Source organism: Salvelinus sp. IW2-2015, linkage group LG14, assembly GCF_002910315.2.
Source record: "Salvelinus sp. IW2-2015 linkage group LG14, ASM291031v2, whole genome shotgun sequence".
NCBI classification, from domain to species: Eukaryota; Metazoa; Chordata; class Actinopteri; order Salmoniformes; family Salmonidae; genus Salvelinus; species Salvelinus sp. IW2-2015.
Window position 1 is genome coordinate 10,070,964 of NC_036854.1, and position 27,524 is coordinate 10,098,487.

The 27,524-nt window shown below is 42.1% G+C and overlaps 1 protein-coding gene across 1 annotated transcript; it reads left to right on the top strand.

The window, feature by feature from the left end:
* LOC111972591 (patched domain-containing protein 1) lies at positions 1-26,161 on the top strand. The gene is made up of 3 exons (XM_023999608.3): positions 1-849; positions 3,293-3,773; positions 20,955-26,161. The coding sequence occupies exons 1-3, from the start codon at positions 250-252 to the stop codon at positions 22,634-22,636; spliced, it is 2,763 nt and encodes a 920-aa protein (XP_023855376.1). The 5' UTR covers positions 1-249; the 3' UTR covers positions 22,637-26,161.
* Positions 26,162-27,524: the final 1,363 nt, after the last annotated feature.

The following is a 27,524-nucleotide window of genomic DNA, read 5'->3' on the forward strand; positions in this document are numbered from 1 at the left end:
TGTAGTTAGAACTTGGTATGCAAGCACATCAGACAGCCGCAGGTTGCTGCTATTGCAGCAGGAGCAATAGGACTAGTCACGGATCTGAGGTTAATAAGTGAGAGAAATGGCTTGAGATTAAACCCAAAAAAGCAACGAGAGATGAGCAATATCTGACAGTCTTGTTGGAAATTGCTGCAGTGCTCTTTTTCCAGGTGTAGTGTATTATCATACAGATTGAATAAACTGGGCAACGGAGTCTCATGTCACATGTGCTTCATAGGAAGAAACGGGGCATCTGCAAGCTGGATCTGGAGGAGGATGCTGCGGCAAATGATACACAGAGGGCTCAAAGCTTCTTTCTACTGGCTGGGCTTATTTGTTAGTAGGCATCCGGTTTTTTTCCTCACCGTTCCCGCAGTCTTAACCATCATTTTCGGATCTACAGTGCTGAGCAGATTCAAGCCCGAAACGGACCTCGAGATACTGGTTGCCCCGACCCACAGCTTTGCTAAAGTAGAGCGGAGTCTTGCGAACAGCCTTTTCCCCATCGACCAGTCAAAAAACAAGCTCTATTCCGACCTGCACACCCCCGGCAGATATGGCAGACTGATTCTACTGGCTAAGTCTGGGGGAAATATATTGGAGCTAGCCGACCAGGTCCTGCAGGTTCACAAGCAGGTGTTGGATTTGAGTGTTAATTACAAGGGATTCAATTACACTTTCGCTCATCTCTGTGTCCTGAGCCATCAGGATAAGCGATGCATCTTGGATGATATAATTACGATATTCGAAGATATCCGTTTAGCTATTCTGTCGAATTATACTTTCTCGAAGGTGCCCGTGAGCTATCCAAATACAACCTTAAAGGTAAGAAGGCGAGAATTCGGTTTTATTATAGTAAAATGATAGGCTACAATGTTTATGTTGGCCGCAAGCATCAATTACCGATTTTAGTGTCAGAGAACGTGACTGACACGCTGTGTTATTTAAAAAAAAAAAACGAATTACTTGGATTAACAGTGGGACAATGTTTCTGTAATGAGACCATAACCCACTGTCTGAAACCTGCAATAATTTCTCAATGAACGCAATAGTTGTATTCACTAAGCCTATTATGTAGGCTGCTGATGTCTTCATTTCAGGCAGTCAAAGCAAGGAAACACTCAGAATAGATTGATTGAATTGCCGGTGTGTAGGCTAGTTGTTAGCTGCAGGTTGTGAATTGGCGGCACAGCCCTGCACTGCTCCAGTATACAGGGAATGTCCCCCTTCCTATTCTGATGCAGTGTCTTTCTCCCTCTCCTGCACATATATAATGACATAGCTGATAGACTAGTATGGGCCTGCATCCCGTCTTCCCCTGTAAAATATTGTTATGCCTCCTAAATGTATGCTGTGATTGCAGCCCTCTGCAGATGTATGGCTAGGCTGCTAGGCTACCTCTGCCCATGTCATTTTAAACAGTAGGTTATAAATTAGGTTTATATTTTAATCAGCTGTTACACAGTTACAACAGGTAGCCTAATTTTACAACAGGTGACCAGATCTGTTGCTAGTAACATGGCACATTGAGCCCATTAAATTAATGAGTGTAGATAGAGCCTTAGGTAATAATCTACCTTGAGTGAGAGTCATTATGCTGGGTAACATGAGTAGCCTAGTCACTGAGTGGAAAACTGTACTGTACAAAATAATGCCTTTGCTACACAGAGCATCTTAAATTGCAAGGCACATGTCTAGCTACTGTGTCTCCTCCAATATGAGCATTTCTAGTGTGAGCTAGCTAATCCTCCTGCACCAGGCCTAGCTGTGTAATGCACTTGGGCCTGCTCTGTTCATTCATACTGGGCTGTCCCTAAATCACTTCTAGACAGCAAATCCTACTACCGTTCATTCCTCTGCATCCAAGGCCACGGTCTCCATGCATTACTATTGCAGCTAGTTGCCTGATTCGCTATATGTCTCTGGCCCTTGTGCACCCTTTGCCACCAACCCCTTTCACCTCATCGGGGTAAAAGGCTTCCGTTTTAAGGTTGGAATATACTGACCATATACTGACCTTCTTTTCCACCCCTCTTTGGCAGATACTTCCATGGCGCCATGCGTTGTGTGGTGTCGTCTGCATCATTGATATTCCTCGTCTGTCTGAGCTGAATGTCTTGACACATTTGTTGCTCTTCATTCAGTGCTGTGATATCAGCTGGTGGCTTTACTCATGTGCTTACTAGTCTGATGCTAAAACAAGCCACGCCACTGTACTACGAACGTTTACATCGCTGGTTGGTATGTCAGACTTTCATGTCGTCTGCTTGTTAGAGGAGTCTTTGTGGTGTGGGGTTGGCTATAATGTCCAGGCCCACTGTTTTAAGAAGCTCTTACTGATTACCCCATCTACATGATAATGAAAGGGAATGAATGGCAGTAATACCAGGCAATTCCCTGTTCTGCTGACAGTGCAAGTGATATTTAATGACAATACCCCATGGAATCATTCATTTTCTGACGTTAGAGTTGTACAATCAACATCAAGTATTGTATTGAAGCGATCCAGGATTGTCTGTACAGTACAGTAGGCTGCAGATTACAAATAGTGATCAAATCAGACCATCTAGGGCCCTTGTCCGAAAGGAACAAACAATGCTCTATTACATTTGCATCATTTCACAATTGGCTGACAAGTTAACTGTTCCCCCACTTGTCTAGGAGATCCATCTTCTCTGGAGGACAGTTAAGTGGTGTCCTATATCTCATCTCCACATATCAGTCACCTTCTGGGGGAATGAATATCACTGCATCCCTATACTAGTGGCGCGCCAATCTGATAGGACAAAATATGCCTTTCTAAAAACAACTAGGCAGCCAGTGATTGGTTTAATGTATGTCTTATTCAACAGTGTTTTAGGAATCATACTGCTCTGATTCTGTAGTAGCTGTAGTAATCAGACATTTTCAGGCATGATTCCCAGATACACAATTTACTATAGTATAAATGATGGGAATAGTTTATCATAGTGCAATTTTACTATTGCTTAGTAAATATGATATTATAACATTATTTATCTTACCGTAAAATGTATTAAATGTGTCATTATCTCTCCTGCAGGGAATTCATGCATTATGTAATGGTTGATTGATGGGTCACAGTGTTCAAATCATTCACAAGGTAATCATAATCCAAAAACATAACCGACTGTTGTTATTTCAGGCGACAGAAACCAAACAGCATATCTCCAGCTATGCTCTGTAGGTACTTGAGATTCCTCTGTCAGTGTGTCTGATAGTATCCTGTCTGCTGTGCTCCATCTCCCAGGACGGTCGTGTGTCTTTCATCGGCCACCAGCTGGGTGGAGTGGCCTTCTCGCCCAACAGCCGAGACCAGCAGGTGAAGTTTGCCCGGGCCGTCCAGATCACCTACTACCTCCGCAATCATGGCCCCGTGGTTCAGGACGTCATCGCAGAGAAATGGGAGAACGCCTTCTGCGCCCTCATCACGCGCCTGTCCACGCTCAGCGAGGACCTGCACATCCAGTCTCTCACCTCCTTCAGCCTGTGGAGGGATTTCCACCAGACGGGCGTGCTGGCTAAAGGGGAGGTGCTGGTCAGCATGGTGCTCCTCCTGCTGGCAGCCACCATTTCCAGCTCCATGAGGGACTGCCTGAGGGGGAAGCCCTTCCTGGGTCTACTGGGTGTGCTCACCATAGCCATCGCCAACGTGACTGCAGCTGGCATCTTCTTCATCTCCGACGGGAAGTTTAACTCCACGCTGCTGGGGATCCCCTTCTTTTCCATGGGTGAGTCTGGAGCTGCTTAGTCTTATCAGGGGAAGGCATGTTGCTGATTGGGGAGAGGATTAGGGTAATTGGCTGCTGTGGGCTTCCTCGAAGAGGGCCACCCCTTCCTCCACTGATTGTTTTCAGTTTGTTTTGGTGGGAGTGTGTTGAATTGTGTTTGTGTGTGTATGTGTGTGTGTATGTGTATAAGTGTGTGTGTATATGTGTGTGTGTATGTGTGTGTATATGTGTGTGTGTATGTGTGTGGATGTGTGTGTATATGTGTGTGTGTGTGTGTGTGTATATGTGTGTGTGTGCCTGCCCTGCATATATGTGAGTGTATCTAACATCAGTACAACAATGCTCGATATTTCCCAAATAATCATCAGATAAATGTTTTAATCAACTATTAAATCACAATTAAAATTCATTGTATTACGTATGTTACAAAGCACTACTGTACATCATCTAATGGCTGCAATAAAAAAGCCTGACTATCTATTTTTTGTATGAAAACTTTGAACTGAGTTATGATAATCTTAACAATCACAAATTGCAGGCTACTTATAACATTTATATTTTCTAAATAGATAAACTCTTTATGAAAGTGCATCTACAAACATCTCCATCTTAATTGTCCCATTGTCTGTGGAGGGTAATACAAGTTTCCTGGCAGAGTTTTTACTCAAACCATTCTAAGCCACAGTATCACAAGGCGATCTCCTGTGTATATGTGGTTTTCTGCCATATACAGTAACCTATTTTCCCAGTCTGAAAGGTTCAGAAGTCAGTCAATCCCTGGAGGCTGACTAAACTACTCTGACGTAAATAAAGTAAGAAGCAGGAACAGGAAGCAGAGGCATCTTGGTGACCTGCAGGTTGTGTCTCACCAGGGAAAGGGAGGAGGAGAGACAGAGTCAGGGAGGAATGGCGGGAGGATAGACATAGGCAGGGAGGAACTTAATTAAAGGGGCAATCTGCAGTTGCTACAACCATTTTTTGTACTTATAAATTTATGATATGTACCCATTTATTCATGAAGAAAATAACTTATTAATGTCTCATGAGCTTAGTTCAACTGTTGTACCCCATCAGAACTCAAAATATAAGCTTGTTTTACTCCAATGTTAGTTAACAATGTAATTTTAAACAAACACTATGCAGCTTTAAAACATGGTTAAAACTAATGTTGATATTGTGGATGGTCAGTCCTTGCATCCATAGCTCAGTCTATTAATTTAAGAGTAGTTACATTTCTCCAGCCCCATCCCTCAGCTTTTACCGAAACAGAGAGCGCTTTGTTATTGTTTCAACTGCTAATTGCTGCTTTAAATCACTAAATACATGTGACAGGTCCTCTGAGACTAAAGATTTCCACCACCAGGGATGACACTGTAGTTTCTCACAAAGTAAACAAAAACTGTACTTGACTCCATCCTTGTCCAAAATTAGTTTTGTAGTTATCCTTGAAATGAATGCAACATGATTATTGCCAGACTCAAAGTCCAAAGYATATTTTAGTTCTGTAATGTTAAATCATCTGACGAATTGTACTTAACCAATCAACGATAATCTTTTTGGACGGGGCCAACCCCCATGAGGGCAGTCGACTCTCACCACATGTCAGTGGACAACTGTAAGATGAGACAGACGGACAATCTTAACACAGTGCACCTTTTCATGTATTTTACCAACTATGTCTACCTGGGATGTCATCTTAGTGAAGCCAATTACTGTATCGCTGAGCTTGTCAGTTCTCGTCTCCCTGGGTAGAAAGTTGTTAACTGGAGGAAAAGAGGGAGAGAGAGGGCTTTGTGCCAGGACTCATGAAACGTACATGACACCACTGGCAGGTACTGCCTGTTGTTCTCTCTCCACCAAATGAGCTGTGGACATTCACCTTACCTACTGTACTGTAACTCACACACTATTCACTTTGCTGTAAATGAGTACTTACTTTCTGCAGTTCTTCTGAACCCACTGTTTTACAACATGTGTTATTCTTTGTCCTAGAAAGATTTCACTCTCACTACTAAAACATAAATCATTGTCAACAAATTGTTTTAAAGGACCAAATTAAAAAGTGTTGACGCTGTGTGTATGCTTAGCAGAATGGTTTTGCAGGCAGGCACGGTGGCCTTTGTGGGAGTTTTACTCCATTTAAAAGTAATTTATCCTGTTTCGTGACTACTGAACACTACCCTTGAAGAACTGGTAAAAGCCTACACCTAGTATCTAAACCATGCCTCCTAAATCTAGTCCACAGTCAGATCAATCACAGTGAATGCTCTACAGGAAGTCCTTTCTGATTTACAGAGTTTGCATTTTCCTTTCTGGAAAACATCATTCTGGAGGAATTGATTTTATCCCACAGGCTAAGACGAATAGTGACACTGGACACGGCTGGTTACAGGCACACAATGTGGTGAACACTGGTCCTCTGAGACCCAGCTGGCCGCTGATGGACTGGAACACTGATGACACGTTCATTAATATTATTGTCATGAGCGTAGGATGATGATGATTATGGATGTGACAATTTCTCAGCCATTATGATTATGGCCATAGTATCATGACACAAGGCGAGACCCAGATGCAGACACAGGAGGCAGATGGTTGGAGTCTTACAATATTTTTTTATCCAATAAGGCAAGAGAATGGTCGTGAACAGGCAAAAGGGTCAAAACCAGTTTAGAGTCCAAAAGGTACCGAAGGACAGGCAGAATCAAGGTCAGGGCAGYCAGGATGATCAGGCAGGCGGGAAAGTAGTCCAGTCAGGCAGGGGTCAAAACCGGGAAGACTATCAAAAGAGAATAGCAAAAGGAGTACGGGAAAAACACGCTGGTTGACTTGACTAACATACAAGACGAACTGGCACAGAGAGACAGGAAACACAGGGATAAATACACTGGGGAAAATAAGCGACACCTGGAGGGGGTGGAGACAATCACAGGAACAGGTGAAACAGATCAGGGCGTGACACATAGGGAATACAATATTCTTTAGGGCTTGATTAGCAAGAACCTTTGAATTGTACTCAGATTAGTGTCCAGGAACAGTCCTATCAGAGAGTGATTGCAGCAGATATGAGAAACATTCTGAGAGACCTCCACAGTGAATCAATGTCAGGATGAGGGGATGATTTTATTTTAGTGTATGTCAATGCAGACAGTTGTTCCATGTACAGTATACAGTATGGTCGAGTTAGAACCGTTTTAATTTTCGAGTGGCGACACTGAAGATACAAGATACGTATATATATTTTGTTGGCAAAAGCCTGTCCACCAGGACCAATGAGAATGGAGAAGGAAGCGGTGGGAAATGCTACAACTGATGTGTTTGGTACCTAATGAGCACACTGAATAATAAGCATGAGTGGAAGTGGGATTTACAGAGAAGAGGGAATAAGTAAACACTGTAGTATAGCTGGTTGAGGATTGATTGTCATTAGTAGTGTGTTGGTTATTATCATTCATGATCAAAAAGTCCATGGAATGAATGGATAATGTCGATACACCACCGAAGAAGAAATCACCACATTTACTCATTCCACGTAACACATTGATTCCTAAGAGCAGTCAAAGCAATATAATGTAGGTTCACAGGCAGCTGATGCACTTCTTGGGCCAATTTGTCACCACTGTTGCGTCACAGACAAGTCATTCGTATTCAGTGCTGTCACGTTCCTGACCTTGTTTCCTTTGTTTTGTCTTTGTTTAGTATGGTCAGGGCGTGAGTTGGGGTGTGCATTCTATGTTATGTGTTTCTATGTTGGGTTCATTTTCAATTAGCCTGATATGGTTCTCAATCAGGGGCAGGTGTTTTACGTTTCCTCTGATTGAGAACCATATTAAGGTAGGCTGTTCTCACTGTTTGTTTGTGGGTGATTGTTGCCGTGTCTGTGTTTGTGCGCCACACGGTACTGTTTTCGTTCGTTCGTTCGTTCGTTCGTTTGTTCACGTCGTTTATTTGTTTTGTATTTTGTTTAAGAGTTTTTTCGTCTTCGTTGCTTTATTAAAAGATATGTATTCAACCCACGCTGCGTTTTGGTCCGATCCATGCTCCTCTTCAGACGAGGAGGAAGACGAGCGTTACAAGTGCTGTGCTGCTGCTGCCACCAACCTTGAGTCAATGGCCTCAGATAGGGTATGTGTGATACAGACAGACACTTGGTGGGTGTGGCACGCTACCAGAGACAGTCCAGATAGCTCCTCCTCAGTACGTCAGCTCATTGATCCAACTCATTACTGTTATTGGCCTTAGACTGAGGAGGATTGTGTGCTATATGCACACACACATGGATGCACGTAGACCCATTGCCTCCAGGACACATACATTGCAATTTTGTTTAAATACATACATAAGGGCGCTCCAGCCTGTGACGCCTCCACATATGATTTAAGAAAATCATCAATGATAACACAATGAAGCTTATAAGCTTATTTACATTGTGGTCCAATACATTTTGTTCAAAACATACACTTTCCGATCCAATAAATTGACATCTTTCGGAGAGTAAAAGTGAGAGAGCCTTTCTGTGTGTGGTCACACATGCACACATGCTCACACATGCACTACCCACTCGCACATGCACCAGCACACTAGCAGGCAGCCCCTGTCCTGTTTAAAATTGTAAACAGGACAGGGGCTGTGTGGTCATGGCAAACATGCTCAAGTTGCTCCGGGAAGGAATATGACAGTGTCCCCCCCAATCAGTGAGCGAGACCACACACAGACATGCTCTCTCACTCTTTCTCTCACAAACACAACCACACACACAGAGAGAGAGAGAGAGAGAGAGAGAGATTCACACAAATCAATGCACCTCGCAGAGCAGACCGAAAGATGTAAATGTATTGGATCGGAAAGTGTATGTGTTGAACAAAATGTATTGATCTGCTCCTGCTCAAAGGAGAGAGAAAAATATTCAGGGAGACATTAAAGCCATTCTGATAGAGCTACTTATCGCTAATGTCCTCAAGCATGACATATAGCATGTCATTAAAAACTTCCTAAGGCTAGGGGTCCCGCTAGCGGGACAACTTCCGGTGAAACTGGAGGGTGCGCAATTCAAATAAATAATCATAAAAATTATGGATTTTAAACATTTAGGTACATACAAGTGTCTTATATCGGTTAAAAGTTTAAATTCTTGTTAATCTAACTGCACTGTCCAATTTACAGTAGGCTTTACAGCGAGAGCATGCCATGCGATTGTTTGAGGACGGCGGCCCACCAACATATTTTCCACCGGCACAGGTTTCATAAATTCACAAATAGCGATTAAATATTCACTTGCTTTTTGAAAATCTTCCTCTGATTTGTCATCCAAAGTGTCCCAGCTATAACATGTAGTGTCGTTTTGTTAGATAAAATCCTTCTTTATATCCCAAAAGTCTGTTTAGTTGACGCCATAGATTTAAGTAATCCACTCGTTCAACATGCCAAGATAGGAATCCGAAAATGTACCCCTAAACTTTGTTTCATAAAGTCAAAATATGTTTCTATTTAATCCTCAGATGCCCTAAAATATAATTATACTATAATGTTTCAAACGGAAAGAAGTATGTTCAATAGGAAAGCGATATTAGCAGGTGCGTGCATACACGAATTTCCAAGTCTGTATCCCTGTAGAAAAACTCATATTTCTTCCTCATTTTGGAAGAAACAAGCCTGAAACCTTGAACAAAGACTACTGACATCCAGTGGAAGCCATAGGAATTGCATACTGGGAGCTAGAATTAATGATTTCCCTATGCGGTCCATTGGAAGAGCATAGGCTCAAAAACAAACAAATCTGGTTGGTTTTTCTTTGGATTTCCTCCTACCATATCTATTGTGTTATAATCTCCTACATTATTTTAACATTTCTACAAACTTCAGAGTGTTTTCTTTCAAATGGTACCAATTATATGCATATCCTGGCTTCAGGGCCTGAGCAACAGGCAGTTTACTTTGGGCACGTCAGTCAGGTGGAAATTGAGAAAAATAGACCCTAGCCTGAAGAAGTTTTTAAGCTAGCGGCTATTTAATATCCCATTGCCGTGTTGGGCAGGACGCAGGGAGATTTCTTGGCAATGCAGCAGCTAGTATGGCATTTCCATGTTCATCCAGGCAGAGAGAGGAACCACTCATCGTGCAAATCAAATCAAACTGTATTTGTCACATGCGCTGAATACATGTGTAGACCATACCGTGAAATACATACTTACAATCCCTTAACCAATAGTTGAATACAGGTAGATGATGGGTAGATGACGCCTACTTTCCTCTATCTGAACTTTTGCCCATACTATGGCCATACTAGGCCTATGTTTTGCCCAGATTCATTCACGTCATCTATCTTGTCTTTGGTTTTATGCCTGTATAAAGACATAATGAACAAACATCAAGCATCTCTTTTCTGTATTTTCTCACCATTTACTCCAGTTTACAGCAGTAAGAATTAGCTTGATGCTGTTTTAAGTGATCTGCCTTGTGGTAAATAAGCAGACGAGTATCGACTGAGGAGGAAGACAATATAGATGAGAATCAATGCGGTGGTATGTTAGGGTAATCCATCTTTTATTGAACAATCAGCAGGAAATGTACTTTGACTTGACAGATGTGTTCCTGCCAGGGCTGTATTTCCTTCTATTGGCCTCCCAAGCCAGGTCGCTCCAGTTCATGATAAGAGCTAGAACAGCCACCATGTATTTATGTCTAGACGCCAATTTATGCTATTATTTTCTAGACAAATACTGTGTTGATACTGTAAGGTTTATAGTCTATTTAATCAGCAACAACAAAAATGATATAACTGTGAGAATGTTTCCAACAAGTCATCTTGAATCCCACAGGGTTATTTAGKTTTTTGTGGTAAAACATACCTTGAAGATATGTCTGAATAGGTCCTTTATTTGGTTCCATTTCTGAAGTGGAATCATAAAGACTCTCACCCCACTGCAGTCATGTATGATGTCTGAGAGAGCAAGTGTCAATAAAACTTTACAGCAAACTGCATCCAATAAGTTGTTCTTGAATTTATGTGACCCAAACACTGTTTTGCAGTACAGAGTAAACTAAAGTGCCCATAACTGGAGAAACTGTTTTGAGTGTTTTGGAGCATTATTCTTTTGGTGTAATATTGGTAAATGTACCAACATTTTTACTCAGAGTTTTAAATCAGGATGATGCTTGGCTGATATTGTCACGGCTATTGACATGGTATTGACATGGTAACTGTAATGCCATTTTATGGGCTGACAGGCAATAGTTGGATGTTGAAGGTGCTTCTTTGTTTCATTGTGAAATCATCAGATGGAAGCCACACATGCACGCACAAGCACACACCCTCTCACTCACACTCACTCACTCTTACAAATCAACTGTCTTTCTGGATTGGTGTATGACTGGAATCAAATTACAGAAATCAAATCCAATAGAAACCAATATACCTTGTGTTCCCTCAGGAATGTCATAACCCTGCACAATACGGAGATATGTTCTAACTGCACACAAACATACAGACCTACAGAGTAAAGAGGGTTTCTTCTCCTCCTTTCAATTTCTAGTGCAGCCACCATGAACACAAGGTTTTAACAATTCATGCTAATTAGTTTTCTTCCAGGAAGATAAACCTTCAAAATGCAAATTAAAGCATTTGCTGTTCCATACCCGCAGGAATGTTTCCGGATCTGTTTCTGCCAAACGGGACTCCTGCCAGTTTTACCGTAAAAACATACAGTTGAAGTCGGAAGTTTACATACACTTAGGTTGAAGTCATTAAAACTCGTTTTTCAACCACTCCACAAATTTCTTGTTAACAAACTATAGTTTTGGCAAGTCGGTTAGGACATCTACTTTGTGCATGACACAAGTAATTTTTCCAACAATTGTTTGCAGGCAGATTATTTCACTTATAATTCACAATTCCAGTGGGTCAGAAGTTTACATACACTAAGTTGACTGTGCCTTTAAACAGCTTGGAAAATTCCAGAAAATAATGTCATGGCTTTAGAAGCTTCCTATAGAATAATTTACACAATTTGAGTCAATTGGAGGTGTACCAAGACCTCCAAAAATTGTAGACCTCCACAAATTTCCAAACACCTGAAGGTACTACGTTCATCTGTACAAACAATAGTACGCAAGTATAAACACCATGGGACCAAGCAGCCGTCATACCGCTCAGGAAGAAGACGCGGTCTGTCTCCTATAGATGAATGTACTTTGGTGAAAACGCGCAAATCAATCACAGAACAATAGCAAAGGACCTTGTGAAGATGCTGGAGGAAACAGGTACAAAGTATCTATATCCACAGTAAAACGAGTCCTATATTGACATAACCTGAAAGGCCGCTCAGCAAGGAAGAAGCCACTGCTCCAAAACCGCTATAAAAAAGCCAGACTACGGTTTGCAACTGCACATGGGGACGAAGATCGTACTTTTTGGAGAAATGTCCTCTGGTCTGATGAAACAAAAATAGAACTGTTTGGGCATAATTATCATCGTTACGTTTAGAGGAAAAAGGGGGAGGCTTGCAAGCCGAAGAACACCATCCCAACCGTGAAGCACGGGTGTGGCAGCATCATGTTGTGGGGGTAGATGGCATCATGAGGAAGGACAATTACATGGATATATTGAAGCAACATCTCAAGACATCAGTCAGGAAGTTAAAGCTTGGTCGCAAATGGGTCTTCCAAATGGACAATGACCCCAAGCATACATCCAAAGTTGTGGCAAAATGGCTTAAGGACAATGAAGTCAAGGTATTGTAGTGGCAATCAGAAATTCCTGACCTCAATCCTATAGATCATTTTTGGCCAGAACTGAAAGATTGTGTGCGAGCAAGGCCTACAAACCTGACTCAGTTTCACCAGCTCTGTCAGGAGGAATGGGCCAAATTTCACCCAACTTATTGTGGGAAGCTTGTGGAAGGCTACCCGAAACGTTTGACCCAAGTTAAACCATTTAAAGGCAATGCTACCAAATATTAATTGAGTGAATGTAAACTTCTGACCCACTGGGAATGTGAAATAAATAAAAGCTGAAATAAATAATTCTCTCTACTATTATTCTGACATTTCACATTCTTAAAATAAAGTGATGATCCTAACTGACCTAAGACAGGGAATTTTTACTAGGATTAAATGTCAGGAATTGTGAAAAACTGAGATTAAATGTATTTGGCTAAGGTGTATGTAAACTTCCGACTTCAACTGTAACTGTCTTTACCAGAGCGAGCCTGCTATTGTGTGAGCTCACATTTGTAATAATAATTGATCACCCTTAATGAAACTCAGACACAAGTCAGAGTAATTGATTTCGAGTGATATGGATATGGGTCACAGAACTATGAAATGGGTTTGATCCATCCAGAGAAATAATGAATATATAATGTACCTATGTTTGACAGATACATGTAGATATGCATAGACATAGAACCAACCATTCTGTCCCATACAGTATTTCATGTTATAAAGCAGTTCTATTGATCTTACTGAGCCTGCTTCCGATGAACATAGAACTAATTAACTGATTACACTAACCTCTTTTCCATCCATAGTTTTTATGCGAGTAAAGTCATATTGTATATAAAAACAAATCTCGACAGCTGTAATGGAAACAGGAAGGTTCGGTGTAATTTTATAAATGTCAACAGATAATTTGTTCATTCGACATGGTGGGATCTTTTTGTGTCGGTAAAATTAATTATTGGGGAAATGGCGGTGGGAACGCCTTTAAGTAAATATTGATATAATAACCATTATCTCGAAGTACATTTGGAGTCACCCGATGATATGTTGTGTGGTCCTCCCACTACGACTCGGGAAGCCATGCAGTTTATTAGGCAACAGATGGAATAATTTATGATGAACTTCACAGCGTGGTGAAAGTGCAAGGTGATGAACATGATGCTGTTTTCCAATAAATATTGAGGGTCTTATTCTGGTGACATGYTGATCGATGCTTGACTGCTGTTTGACAAGTAAAAATATTCTCGCTCTTGTCCAGAGCACCTAACAAATCAACGCTATTGGACATTATTCTAACGAATACCCCTCACAAATACACATGGACTGGGATATTCTGTAATGATGTCAGTGATCGCTGTGTTAGAAATAAAAAAATGACCAAAGCCAAACCCTGTTATATTTTTAAAAGACATTTTCGACAGTATGATGAGCAAGCGTTCTTACATGATCTGTACCATAATAATGACAGACTAAGTCTGATTCCCCATGTTGACACTGCCTGGGACTATTCTTATATAAAATTTGTGTCGATTTGTGAAAAGCATGCCCCTGTGAAGAAATGTAGAATCAGTGGAAGGGACAATCCCTGGTTTTCAGATAACTTGGCAGAATTGATTAGAAAGAGAAATATCTCTTGGGCTCAAGATAGACATACAAATGTTCCTGTTGACTGGGCCTCCTTCAGAGCACTAAGAAACACATGTTCCTGTTGACTGGGCCTCCTTCAGAGTGCTAAGAAACACATGTTCCTGTTGACTGGACCTCCTTCAGAGCGCTAAGAAACACATGTTCCTGTTGACTGGGCCTCCTTCAGAGCGCTAAGAAACACATGTTCCTGTTGACTGGGCCTCCTTCAGAGCGCTAAGAAACAAATGCACAGGATTGATCAGGAAGTCCAAATCAGATGACTATTTAAATGCAGTCACAAAGAACCTAAACAATCCTACCAAGTTCTGGAAGCTAATCAAATCAGTGTCAGGTTCTAATGTCTCCTCTGGCCTTCCTGACCATTTAATGATGGATTCTAATGAAGTGAAGGATAAAGTCAATATTTTAGGGTTTTTTAACAAGCACTTCATATCTGCTGGTTCAGTTGTTGATAATGGTGGGGCCCAGGCCTCTAATGTCAGCTCTGTTATAGGGGTTTTTAACAAGCACTTCATATCTGCTGGTTCAGTTGTTGATAATGGTGGGGCCCAGGCCTCTAATGTAAGCTCTGTTACAGTCAACTATGATATAGGCCCTCATGTGAACCATTTTAACTTTGAGCCTGTTTCTTATACTGAGGTCTATAAAGCACTAAAGGCAATAAACACAAAAACATCTGCAGGTCCAGACAACCTGGACCCCTACCTCTTAAAGATAGCAGATGGTATTATTACTGAACCTGTGGCTCACATTTTCAACTTGAGTCTCTTGACTAATTCCATACCCCTCCCACTGCTAAAGGGTGGAGATCCCTCAGATGCTAATAACTATTGTACCATCTCTAAACTCCCTATCCTGGCCAGTCTATGAATCCCTAGTGAACTCACAGTTTAAAAACGTCTTCATTGAAAAGAACATACTGAGCGGGGTTCAGTCTGGCTTTAGATCGGGGCACAGCACCACAACTGCAGCTATGGCAGTGGCAAACTACATCATTAATGGACTTGATAAAAAGCAACATTGTGCTGCTCTGTTTGTGGATTTATCAAAGGCCTTTGAGTCAGTTGACCATTAATTGTTGCTAGCTAGACTCAGAAACATTGGTCTCAATGAAGGGGCAGTAAATTCGTTTAGGAACTATCTTTCTGACAGAACACAATGTGTATATACTGACAATCACAAGTCTAGCTTTCTWGAGATTAATAGAGGTGTGCCCCAGGGTTCCATTTTAGCTCCTGTGTTGTTCTCAATTTTTATTAATGATTTGGGAAATGGGATGCAACCAGCAAAGCTGCATCTATATGCAGATGATACAGTCATATATTAATGTGCTCCTTCTCTGGTTCAGGCTGTTGAAGAACTCCAGACTGCTTTTCAGTCACTGCAGGCCTCCCTTTATGGTCTCAAACTGGTCTTGAATATACAAAAAACTAAATTCATGACCTTTACCAGAGCTAGAACTCTGCCAGAGAACGTTAGCATTGTCACATCTGGTGGCTTATCCATTGAAAAAGGGTCATCCTACAAATACCTAGGTATTTGGTTGGATGACAAATTGTCCTTTAAAGTTCATGTGGATGATCTTGTGACAAAGCTTAAATTGAAAATGGGTTTTTATTTTCGTAATAAGGCTTGCTTCCCACTTATGGCTAGAAAGAAGCTTGTTCAGGCCACATTTCTCTCTGTAATTGATTATGGTGACTTGTTGTATATGCATGCAGCCTCCTCCGTCTTACAGATACTGGACTCTGTTTATCATGCAACCTCCTCCGTCTTACAGAGACTGGACTCTGTTTATCATGCATCCTTGCGCTTTATTACAAATGCCAAGTCACTCACTCACCCACCATTGTACAATGTACCAAATGGTAGGTTGGACCTCACTTTATATGCACAGAAAGATACATTTGTATGTGTTCATCTACAAAGCCCTTCTGGGTAAACTCCCTCTTTACCTCTGTAGTCTGGTCTCCTTCACCACCAGCAGGTAAACTCCCTCTTTACCTCTGTAGTCTGGTCTCCTTCACCATCAGCAGTTACCATACCCGGTCTGTTAGGTGGTTGCTACTTAAAGTCCCCAGGACATTCACAGTATTAGGCAAGACTGCCTTCTCTTCTTGTGCACCAGAGGCATGGAATAGTTTCAAATATTGATGGGAGACTGTTACAGAGGAGTGTAAATGCTTTTTTAGGCTGGATCGTGTTGTATTGTATTGTTGTATGTTTTAATTATGTAATGTATTGATTGTTGCTGCCTTCTTGGCCAGGTCTCCCTTGAAAAAGAGACTCTGGGTCTCAATGGGCATTTCCTGGTTAAATAAAGGTAAAATAAAAAAATAATCTCATCATGTAGACTAGACAACCCGCACAGCCTACTGGCAATGCATTCTTTTATTCAACCTTTATTTATACAGCTTTTTCTCATTGAGATAACATTTCTTTTTCAAAAGAGACCTGGTCCAARAACAGCAGGGGGAACATAGTTTCAGACAAAACAACTTATATGCACTAACACAACATTAAACAAACTCTGCCACTTTTAGGTTTTTAGATGTGCACTCAACAAACAAACAGAAACAAAATAAAAGAGCCACAAAACAAACTTGTCTCTGATTCTGTTTGTACAGTATATCATACATTTGTCAAAGGAATTTGAAGATGATTGATGTTCCAAGTGCAGTGAAATCTTTATTTACACAAGGTGGCTCTGTTAGTCAGCAGATTGTTTTATTTTACTAGGCAAGTCAGTTAAGAACAAATTCTTATTTTCAATGACAGCCTAGGAACAGTGGGTTAACTGCCTTGTTCAGGGGCAGAACGACAGATTGTTACCTTGTCAGCTCGGGGATTRGATCTTGCAACCTTTCGTTTTTTATATCTTTCATATGTTTTCCAACATGCTGCAGGTTTAAGGAGTAGCCTGATAGTACCTCTGTGTGTGTGTGTGTGTGTGTGTGTGTGTGTGTGTGTGTGTTGTGTGTGGTGTGTGTGTGGTGTGTGTGTGTGTGTGTGTGTGTGTGTGTGTGTGTTTGTGTGTCTCACATCCCTCCACTTCTGACCGTTAGTGTTGAGTTTCTCCAGATGGCTGGGCATTCCCTCTCCATGCCTCAGGGCAGGCAGTGGGTAGATTAGGCTGTGCTGTACTATGCTGTCTGGAACCACATGTGATGCCCATGTGTAGGCTAGCTAGGCTGCCGCTGTGTTTGTAGGTCTGTCTTCATGGCTTCCCTCTATCACTCATACAGTACTGTAGGCTTCACTCATTGCATCTGTAATCCACTGCAGAGGGATTAGCTCACCTACAGAGAGAACGAATGCTGCTAACTAGGCCAGGGTTTGGACAAAAGGAATATTTTGGAGTAGACAGCACTGGGAAATCTGTAGCCTAATGAAAGCCTAACGAAAGACATGCCTCAAAAGTCTAGCAAGAGCTAGTTTGTTGTTCTGAGGGAAATAAACACCTCATTGTATTAGAAATGTTGTCAAGATATTACATTTGACATTAGTTTACTTCGATATTGGTAAGCTATACTCCGCAAAGACGCATTCTCTATTACATACTACTCATCTGTCTTTTTACTCACAAAAAAAAATCCAATATTTGCTCTGTCACATTACCTGTGACAAATGTATGTGGTTTATAAATCCCTTTCCTCATCTGAGATTGATGTGTTTTCTGCCTGTGTGCCACTGAAGTTTTAGAGCTGTAATTTGGTTTAATGACTCAGGCTCGGGGTTGCGGTCTCCCTACTTCCAATAAGGGTTTCAGTTCCTCAGTGTCGTGCCTGAAAAGGTCCACCAGAGGCCTTTGACAAACTGCCCTCTTAAGCTCAATGGAACGTTGTACCTGGGAGCTGCGGTGGACATGAAGTACAACCTTTCATCTAACCGCCTGCCTCCTCTTGAGACACCGTTGGCCACAGCCTCATGGCACGCCGCATCTGAGATCATTCCCCAGGTGTTGTCCTCCGTCCGTCTGGAACACAATTTACAGCATCATAAAATGTTTCCCTTCTCCTGAGAGAGTGCGGCAGGTGTGCCCCCCTAGCCTATTGCTCATGGCTCTAAACGTCCTGAGATGTGTGGCTGTCCTGTCGGTTACAAAGTGTCTTGACTGTTTGGCTAAGGGTTGTCCGTCCGTATGGCGATAGGACAATCGTTAAGATGAGATTGTGAAGGATCAAGAGGCACTGGTTTTGTTTTATTGGCAGATTGATCTGAGTTGAAGCAATGCTAGGCCTTAACCTCAGCCCATTCTGTATGAGCTGCCAACAGTATGGATCTACAGCGCATGAGGGTTTATGGCTGGGAAGGCCAGTGGACTGCAAATTGAACATTCTGAGCATAACATTCTCTGTCTAGAYGAAAGCTTTGAACAGTCCTGTTTTCAGACCTCATGTTTGATTGAGGAGTTTGGATTCTTTCAGACATTGCATTTCAGACATTGTGTGGATATTGGATGTGAGAGTGTCTCCTCAACTGTTTGAGGTTGCTCTGCTTGAATGAGTATCACACTCGTGAATATGTTGTTTCTGAAAGTGCTCTCACCCCTTAATTTGAATTCTGTTCAATTCCCTGTTTTACATAGTGGTTTCTTGTTAAAGTAGCAGAATTCTAAAAAGTAAACCTCAAAGTAATCAAGGTGAAACTGTAATCTTCCAAGTGTGTATTCATTAAACAGTATTATATCAATACAATCAAGTTTTTGCCCAGAGGCAAAAATTGATTGAACATATTCCCCAAACTACAGTCTTGTTCTTCACTTGTTTCATAACTCTACCTATACAGAATGATTAGATCAAAGAAAGAACTATGCCCATGTGCTCAATTATATAATTATATATGATCTTTCYACCCAAATTCCTGGCGAGTTACCAGCTTCCATAGCCCTGCATTCCCTGTCTCAAACAGTAAAGACAGATAACACCATACCTCAGAGAGATCAAGCATCTTCATTACTGGGGGAGTGTATCTCCTTCCCTCCCCCTCCTCTCTCCCTGGTGCTTCCCTCCCATGTGTTGCTGCATCACAGGCATCCACAGTGTATTCCCGCTAGCTCCCTTCACACACAGCAGCCACAGTGAGCAGGCAGGCGGAGTGTCAGAGGGAGGCAGAGCAGCAGACTTGTATGAATCAAGCAGCCAGCAGTGCTCCTGACCTTGGCCAGCCCGGCACTCAGCCATGATTAGAATATGCAACAGGGATTCATACAGCCACGTGGGACACATCTGTATCACGCCGAGAGTGCCTCCTCGCGTCGCATGGCGTCTAGTCCTCTTTATCCAGATCCTCTCCCTGCTTATGGCCAGCTTCACATCTTACATTAGCTAACAAATGCAGCGTTATAGCAGCATCTGAAGGGAGTGATAACATACTGTATTTATCTCTGTGGAAAGGGTCCTACATGGAACCAAAAGGGTTCTACCTGGAACCAGAAGGGTTCTACCTGGAACCAAAAAAGGTTCTACCTGGAACCCAAAAGGGTTCTACCTGGAACCAAAAAGGGTTCTACCTGGAACCAAAACGGGTTCTACCTGGAACCCAAAAGGGTTCTACCTGGAACCAAAAAGGGTTCTACCTGGAACCGAAAAGGGTTCTACCTGGAACCAAAAAAGGTTCTTCAAACGGTTCTCTTATGGGGACAGCCAAAGGACCTTTTTAGGTTCTAGATAGCACCTTTCTTTCTAAGAGTGTAGAGTTTCATGATAATGGCCCTGTCAGGGGTTCGGTGGAATGGAATGAGAGGAGCTTTGTTATTGGCTGTGTGTGGAGGCTAATTCATTCCCCTTTTTCTTGCACACATCTTAGTCTGCACAAAGTGAGTGGAAACCCTGTCCCAGTCTGCCTTATGAAGTTTTTATGTTTTACATCAACATGGTGACATCAGACCAAGGCTTTGGTAATGGAGTGGAGATATTATCTGGGGATATTTTACCAGATGGGCCCAACGTTATTATCCATTCCCCACCTGTGACTCATAAATCACATTCATGTAACCCAGGGCTTTTCCAATCATACACAGAAATGCCAGATATGTAGAACATGGAAATCATGGGTACCATCCTTACTGAATAATGTTAGTAAACTGCTGCATATACTGTAGTGCGAAATTCCCACACACCATCTAAATGAACTGACACTAACTAATTGACTTGTACCGCAGCTTAATAAAACTAAAAGCAAGCCAAGTAAATCCACCTGACTCATTATATTGGCCTAATCCTTTATAGTTAATTAACTTTTTTTCATTGTGTCAAATGAGTCTAAATTTATGACGCCGTCGAGAGCGAGGAACCAACCAGGCAGATTTTTCAGGAAATCTTTAAAACAGTGTGGACACAGCATGCAGGCGAGCCAAATCCACAACTCCCACTGAAATATTTAGGAGATGGAGGAGCGTTAAATTTATTCAAATGTTTCAAAGCCAACACATTCATGGCAGGCAACTCCCAGCCAGAAATATGTCAAAATATGGGTGTGTGTGTAATATTTGTGTGTGTGTGTGTGTGTGTGTGTGTGTGTGTGTGTGTGTGTGTGTGTGTGTGTGTGTGTGTGTGTGTGGTGTGTGTGTGTGTGTGTGTGTGGTGTGTGTGTGTGTGTGTGGTGTGTCGTTGTTTGTGCGCGGCCTGTGTGTGCCTGTGTGGGTGAATATGGAGAATATGCCCCTGAGTGCGTCTATTCATGTCTATTTTTATAGCTCATGAGCGATCCCACAGATTTAACTCACATGCATTTTACCATACTTATACACAGATCATGAGTACTGTGTATTCACTGGCATTGGCATTAACAAAGTATGTGTTCCTGTCATTTCAGGTCATGGAACCAAAGGAGTGTTTGAGCTCCTGGCGGGCTGGAGAAGAACTCGAGAGAGCCTTCCCTTCAAGGAGCGCGTGGCAGACGCCTTCGCCGACGTGATGGTGTGCTATACCATGACCAGTTCCCTCTACATCATCACCTTTGGCATGGGTGCCAGCCCCTTCACCAACATCGAGTCGGTGAAGATCTTCTGCCAGAGCATGTGCGTGGCCGTCCTGGTCAACTACTTCTACGTGTTCTCCTTCTACGGTTCCTGCTTGGTGTTTGCTGGTCAGCTCGAGCAGAACCGCTACCACAGTGTGTTCTGCTGTAAGATCCCCTCAGTGGAGTACCTGGACCGCCAGCCCACCTGGTTCAAGACCATGATGAGCGACGGCCATGACCACGTCACTCATCACGAGGTCTTGCCCTACCACAACCACTTCATCCAGCACTTCCTGAGGGAGCACTACACGGAGTGGATCACCAACACCTACGTCAAGCCCTTCGTGGTCATCCTCTACCTGATCTACGCCTCCTTCTCCTTCATGGGATGTTTACAAATCAGTGATGGATCCAACATCGTCAACCTCCTAGCCAGCAACACGCCCAGTGTGTCCTACGCCACAACCCAGCAGAAGTACTTCAGTAACTACAGCCCCGTGATCGGCTTCTACATCTATGAACCCATCGAGTACTGGAACTCCACGGTGCAGGAGCACCTCACAACGCTGAGCCATGGCTTCAACAAGATCTCCTGGATGGATAACTACTTTCAGTATCTGAAGGTGGTGAATGTGAGCGCCTCGACCAAAAGTGATTTCATCACCATCCTGCAGGGCTCCTTCCTGCGCAGCCCAGAGTATCAGCACTTCATGGAGGACATCATTCTGTCCAAGACAGATGGGGATGAAATGGAGATCATCGCTTCCAGGATGTACCTGGTGGCACGGACCACGGAGAAGACCAGGGAGGAAGTGGTGGAGCTGCTGGAGAGGCTCCGCCCACTCTCGCTCATCAACAACATCAAGTTCATCGTCTTCAACCCCACCTTCGTCTTCATGGACCGTTACAGTTCCTCCGTAGTGTCGCCCATCCTCACCTCAGCTTTCAGTGTGCTCACCATCCTCATCCTCACCTTCTTCCTAGTCATAAACCCTCTGGGGAACTTCTGGTTGATCCTGACCGTCACCTCTGTAGAGCTGGGGGTCCTGGGCCTCATGACCCTCTGGAATGTACACATGGACAGCATCTCTATCCTGTGCCTTATTTATACTCTAAACTTTGCCATGGATCACTGTGCACCCCACTTGTATACCTTCGTACTGGCCACGGAGCACACCAGGACCCAGTGCATTAAGATCTCGCTGGAGGAGCACGGGGCGGCCATTTTGCAAAACGCCTGCTGTTTCGTTATCGGGATGTTGCCCTTGGTGTTTGTGCCTTCCAATCTGACCTACACGCTGTTCAAGTGCTCCCTCCTCACCGCAGGCTGCACAGTGCTGCACTGTTTCGTTATCCTGCCTGTGTTTCTAACGTTTTTCCCCCCATCCAAAAAAAGGCACAAGAAGAAGAAACGGGCCAAACGGAAAGAGAGAGAGAGGGAGCGGGAGATGATGGAGAGGGAGAGAGTGAGGGAAAGGGAGGAGATAGAGTGCATTGAAGTCAGGGAGAACCCTGATCATGTGACTAACGTCTGAGAGGCCGTGTGTCTGTGAGCGGCGAACGTTGAGCGTCAGCAGGACGGTCTTCAGTGATTGGTGGATGAGGTGTTGGAAACCTTTCCTAAAGTGAAGGTGGCCATGTGGTGTAGCACCTCACAGGGCCCAAGGGGTTAGAGCTGACCGGTCCTCAGAGGGAGGAGGGAGAGATAGGCTAGCAGCCATGACCCAGCCAGACAGCCAGCAGCCATGCTGTCCAGAGTAGAAACCAGACCAGATCAGACCCATAGATCAGCTACGCCTTCAAACTGGATGGGACAGTGTATATTATCTGCACAGTCTGCTCATGGTTCCCTCTGCTGTTCATACAGACACATGCACACAGCCAGGATGCAACTACAAACGCCTACATTCACTTACAGTGTTATGTGTATGTGAATAATACATCTTATTTTAACAATTGTAAATCTACAGTACCTTGAGCAAAGCATGCTAGCATGACAATGAGAGACATGTCTACCTCCAGGATGGTTGTCAAAGTTATCTAAATTGTTTTCTACCATTTGTCATAGTAAATCTGGCCATTCACTGGCATATATGACCACCCTTATAGTATGATTAGTTTGATGAATGACAGGCAGAAGGATCTATACATTAGAATTTGTTTGAGAGTACACAGAGATAATGAATACCAACAGTACATTCCATTCGGTCTTTTCGGTGAACACCCAAGCGAACAGCTGAACTGGACAGATGGCATACACTGTGTCCATTATTAAGAATTATCTTGCACAGTACAATTGTCAAGGTACATTTTAAAGGAAGACAAGTATATCTGCTTTATTTCTGTTTTCACATCTGTTCTTAGCCAACAATTACAGTGGAACTGCAGCAAGGTACGTCATTTAATAGAGTCATGCATGTTCTAGAAATCCTAGCAGAATGAACTAGGGTCTCTTTAAAGCAGTAAAACCAAAAGGATGGAGTACTGCAGAGGTTGAAGATTGTATTGCCATAATAACTGGGCTCGGATATGGGGTCATCTGAACATCATGGTTGACGAGGCATGGTTAGTGTTTAACACATTTCAGTGTCACATGTTTTATTGGCCCATGATTATGGGTCATGAACAAAATAAATGATTGGGTGGGTTAGACACGACAGGCTACATGTTAGGTCATCATTTAATCAGAGATACTGTATATTAGCTCTTTTTGTTTTTGTGAAATTCTATGGTGCCAAATAATTAGAGGGAAAAACAACTTTTGGGTGCAGATAAAACACTTGATTTGTTTTGTAAATGTGGACATTCTGTCAAATGAAATCTGGAAGTAAAAGACGTCTTATTGGTTCTAACCTCAAAGCAATGTCATACATCACAATTATTCTAGTTTAAGCAACCATTGGTATTCATATTCCAATTGCTTTTATGGCCCTATGCTTGATGTACTTTAGAACTTTCCAGAGAATATCAACGTTCTCCTCCAGTAGCCTCTCTACGATCCTGTGGCCAAAATGTAGTCCCTCTCCCCTGGGGAAAACCAAGCGCATTAACTAGCTATGTCTGGATAAGATCTCTGTAAGGGCTGAGAAGCACACTCTCAAGGTCAGATTGCAGGAGATAGTCATCACTGACCTCTGACACATAATCTTAGAGTGGCTTGTGGCATGTGACAGAGTGCCTCTCATGTAAAAGGATGTGGCTGTCCTTCGGTTATTCTTATTTGAAAGTTATGACTTTGAGAAAGCATTGCTTTCTTTATATGATGCTTGAAAGGGTTGAGGTACTCCTCAAAAAGGACAGATAAAGCTAGCAGGGCAGCTGAAGCAGATTTGTGTGTGTTTGGACCAAAAGTTAGAGAAGTTTACATGAGAAAAATGGTTAGTAGAATTAACCATCATGAAATCATCATGTTGTAGGCGTACATATTAATGTAAAGAATAGAAGAGTGGTTTATACTTCAGTATGATAGTTCGCTAGTTATCAAGATAATGCCTTTAACTGCACATGGGCTTTCCCATTCCTCCGTTAGTGAAATAAATGCAATTAAAGGGGTCCTCCATCATGAAACAATCACCCTCCTTACAKAATTCTTTGTCTCAGAGTTATTAGCAAAGAATGAATCTCTCATGTTAAAAATGTTGACAAGGTAAATCCCTCGTTTCATTCTCAAATCTCTTGTCTGTGGTGATGATTAATCATAAGCATTGAAACCTAAATAGCAAGAGAGAATCTGGTACCTTTGAACCAGACATAGTTTAGTGAGGGGTATAGGCTAGCTACAACACCTGTAGCTGTTGGTATCTCTGCAGTTTGTAAAAGCCATGTCATGTATGTATAGCAAGAAAGCATGAACATTTAATATAATGGGAACAAAATGCCAATTGAAATCATTGACTTCCCAAAATGACTGTACGCATGGCACTGTAATGTATGTATGCATGTATTTAATTTTTGTACATTTCGTCTGTGTATCCTCATTTTGCTACTCTGTAGTAACCTATTTCAATGCATATTCTATAACATCTTGTGCAAAAAAGAGAACTAAATGTCCTTTATGTTCAACAAGACAAAAGCCAGAGAATCATATTATGACATGTAATATAATTGTATATGATTTTTTTGTAAGATTTTATAAGAAAAATAGGAAAAAACTCTACAATATAAGATTTTTTTAAGCTGAAATGTTATTATAAAAAAGCAATAAAGAAAAAAAAGGTTGAACACAGTAGGCCAGTAATAAACTGTGGAATGCCAGCAGTATACAGAATAGGTCGACCCATCGCAGACTGCGGTGGACCTACATGTTTGTTGTGCTTCAACAAATGTAACATGTTTTCTATGGGGAGACTTCTTTGGTTGTTTATTTGTTTGTTTGTCTATTCCTCACTACCTGGCCATTATATTACAGGGAAATATTACAGCCTCTTTTTACTACACCACAATTTGATCTGGCTTGGTTAGTCTACCGGAATAGTTTGCAAAATAACAAACATTAACGACAAAGTATTTACATTTTATACGCTGAAAATGTCTAAGATTGAGCTTAAAGGCTTGCCGTGCTGTTATGACCCATATGTACATAACTTCTGTTGAATATTCAGATTACAATATGATTATACATGATCCATGAACATGCTTAACCCTACAATAACTTTCATTGCTTTTTTGCAAGACTCTCATGATACAGGATAGTCGATTCATATTTTCAAATACTCTGCTTGCTGTGGTTACTTTGTACAAGTCATCTCAGATGAAGCTATGTTTAATGCTGTCTTTCTGAGTCTACTGTGTGTTCAAACGTGCGACCAATCATCACTTGTCTAACAACTTCACTGTCTGCTCCGCTGAGAAAGTCAGTACCTCCACCAATGTTTAATTTGTCATCATTAAGTATTCAATATCCAAAATACAGTACGTGGCTGTCCAGTGTCCAAATCCTCTCGATCTCCAAACTCCCTTGCTTATGGTTTTATTTATCCCTTAAAGCAGGCTGTCTGATGCAGTCATTTGTTGGTGCTTACTGTGTGTGGTAGGGTGTAATTTTGAGTTTTGAGTTTGGACAGAACGTGGTCGTTGATTGAGGACATCGGTGAAGACGTCATTATCTGAGGTTTGGTATTGATCACTGTGGTGTCTGATGCTCTGTGTGTGAATATAAAAACKCAAACACTGTTATTGAGTAGCAGGTGATAGCAGGCTACTTTAACATTCCACCACACTTTGTTATACTAAGGATAGGCATCAAACCTGCTGCAGTTGGGCTCATGATTCTAGCTTATACTACTTGCCAGGAAAACACTGCAATAAGATGTGTGAAACAACCATTGAACATGATGACTGAATTAGAATGTTGAAAGATGCATAGGAAAGTCAGAATAACCCAAGCAGCAGGTGAATTAATGTCTGCCCCTCGATCATACACAAGCTTAGTTACGTTTGCATGTTCAGGTATACAACAACACAGTGCAATACGATTATGCAATTATAAACTGTAGTTGACTACGCTGTATTACTGTTATAACAGCAAGAACACATTTATTCTGTATTGTTAGGTATCCATTTCCTCATTGGTTGTAACCCCGACAGTGGAGGCTGCTGAGGGGAGGACTGTTTATAATACTGGCTGGAATGGAGCAAATGGAATGGCAACAAACTATGTGTTTGATGTATTTGATACCATTCCACTGATTCCGCTCCAGCCACTACCACGAGCCCGTCCTCCCCAATTAAGGTGCCACCAACCTCCTGTGAACCCAGCCAATGTATTTTCTGCTCATTCATCAATACTGTAGTCATCCCCTTTTTTACATTTGCAATTTCATACAGCATTTCTACACCACATGTCAATGTCAACAATTGAGTACTGCAGTAGGATTTCCCCCCTTAGAATAAGCAAAAGACTGAAAACGGAACTGTCTCATAACGACTTGTGTGTGCTAGGCCAGTTTAAATACAATGCTACTAACATAGTGAACATGCATGTCAGCCATCTTTCAGACAGTACAAAGTGCTCAGTGTTAAAGATAGAAAGTGAATGACTTGATGATTTATTTGGAGTCTGGATTAGGTTTAAAAACGCTAATGTCTGAGGCTATGTACGTGTCATCATAAGCTTGAAATAACATGTCTTTGTGCACGTCATAAGCTCTACATAAGGCTGTGGGGTCCAGGATAGATGCACACCATTTATCTACAATAGAATTACTTTTGATTTGTCAGAATGGTTTGGTTGCATTGCTTTACTTTTCAATGCTTTATGTGTCTTTTATGCAAAATAACTGTTTGGATTCTGGTGAATGGTTTGTCGGTGCTGTTGTGATCCTGTCAGACAGAGTTGAAAACTGGTGGTGGGTTGAGCTGACTGTATATCAATCGATACATGGTATTTGGAGTTTGATTGTGACCAAGGTTGAATGTTATGTT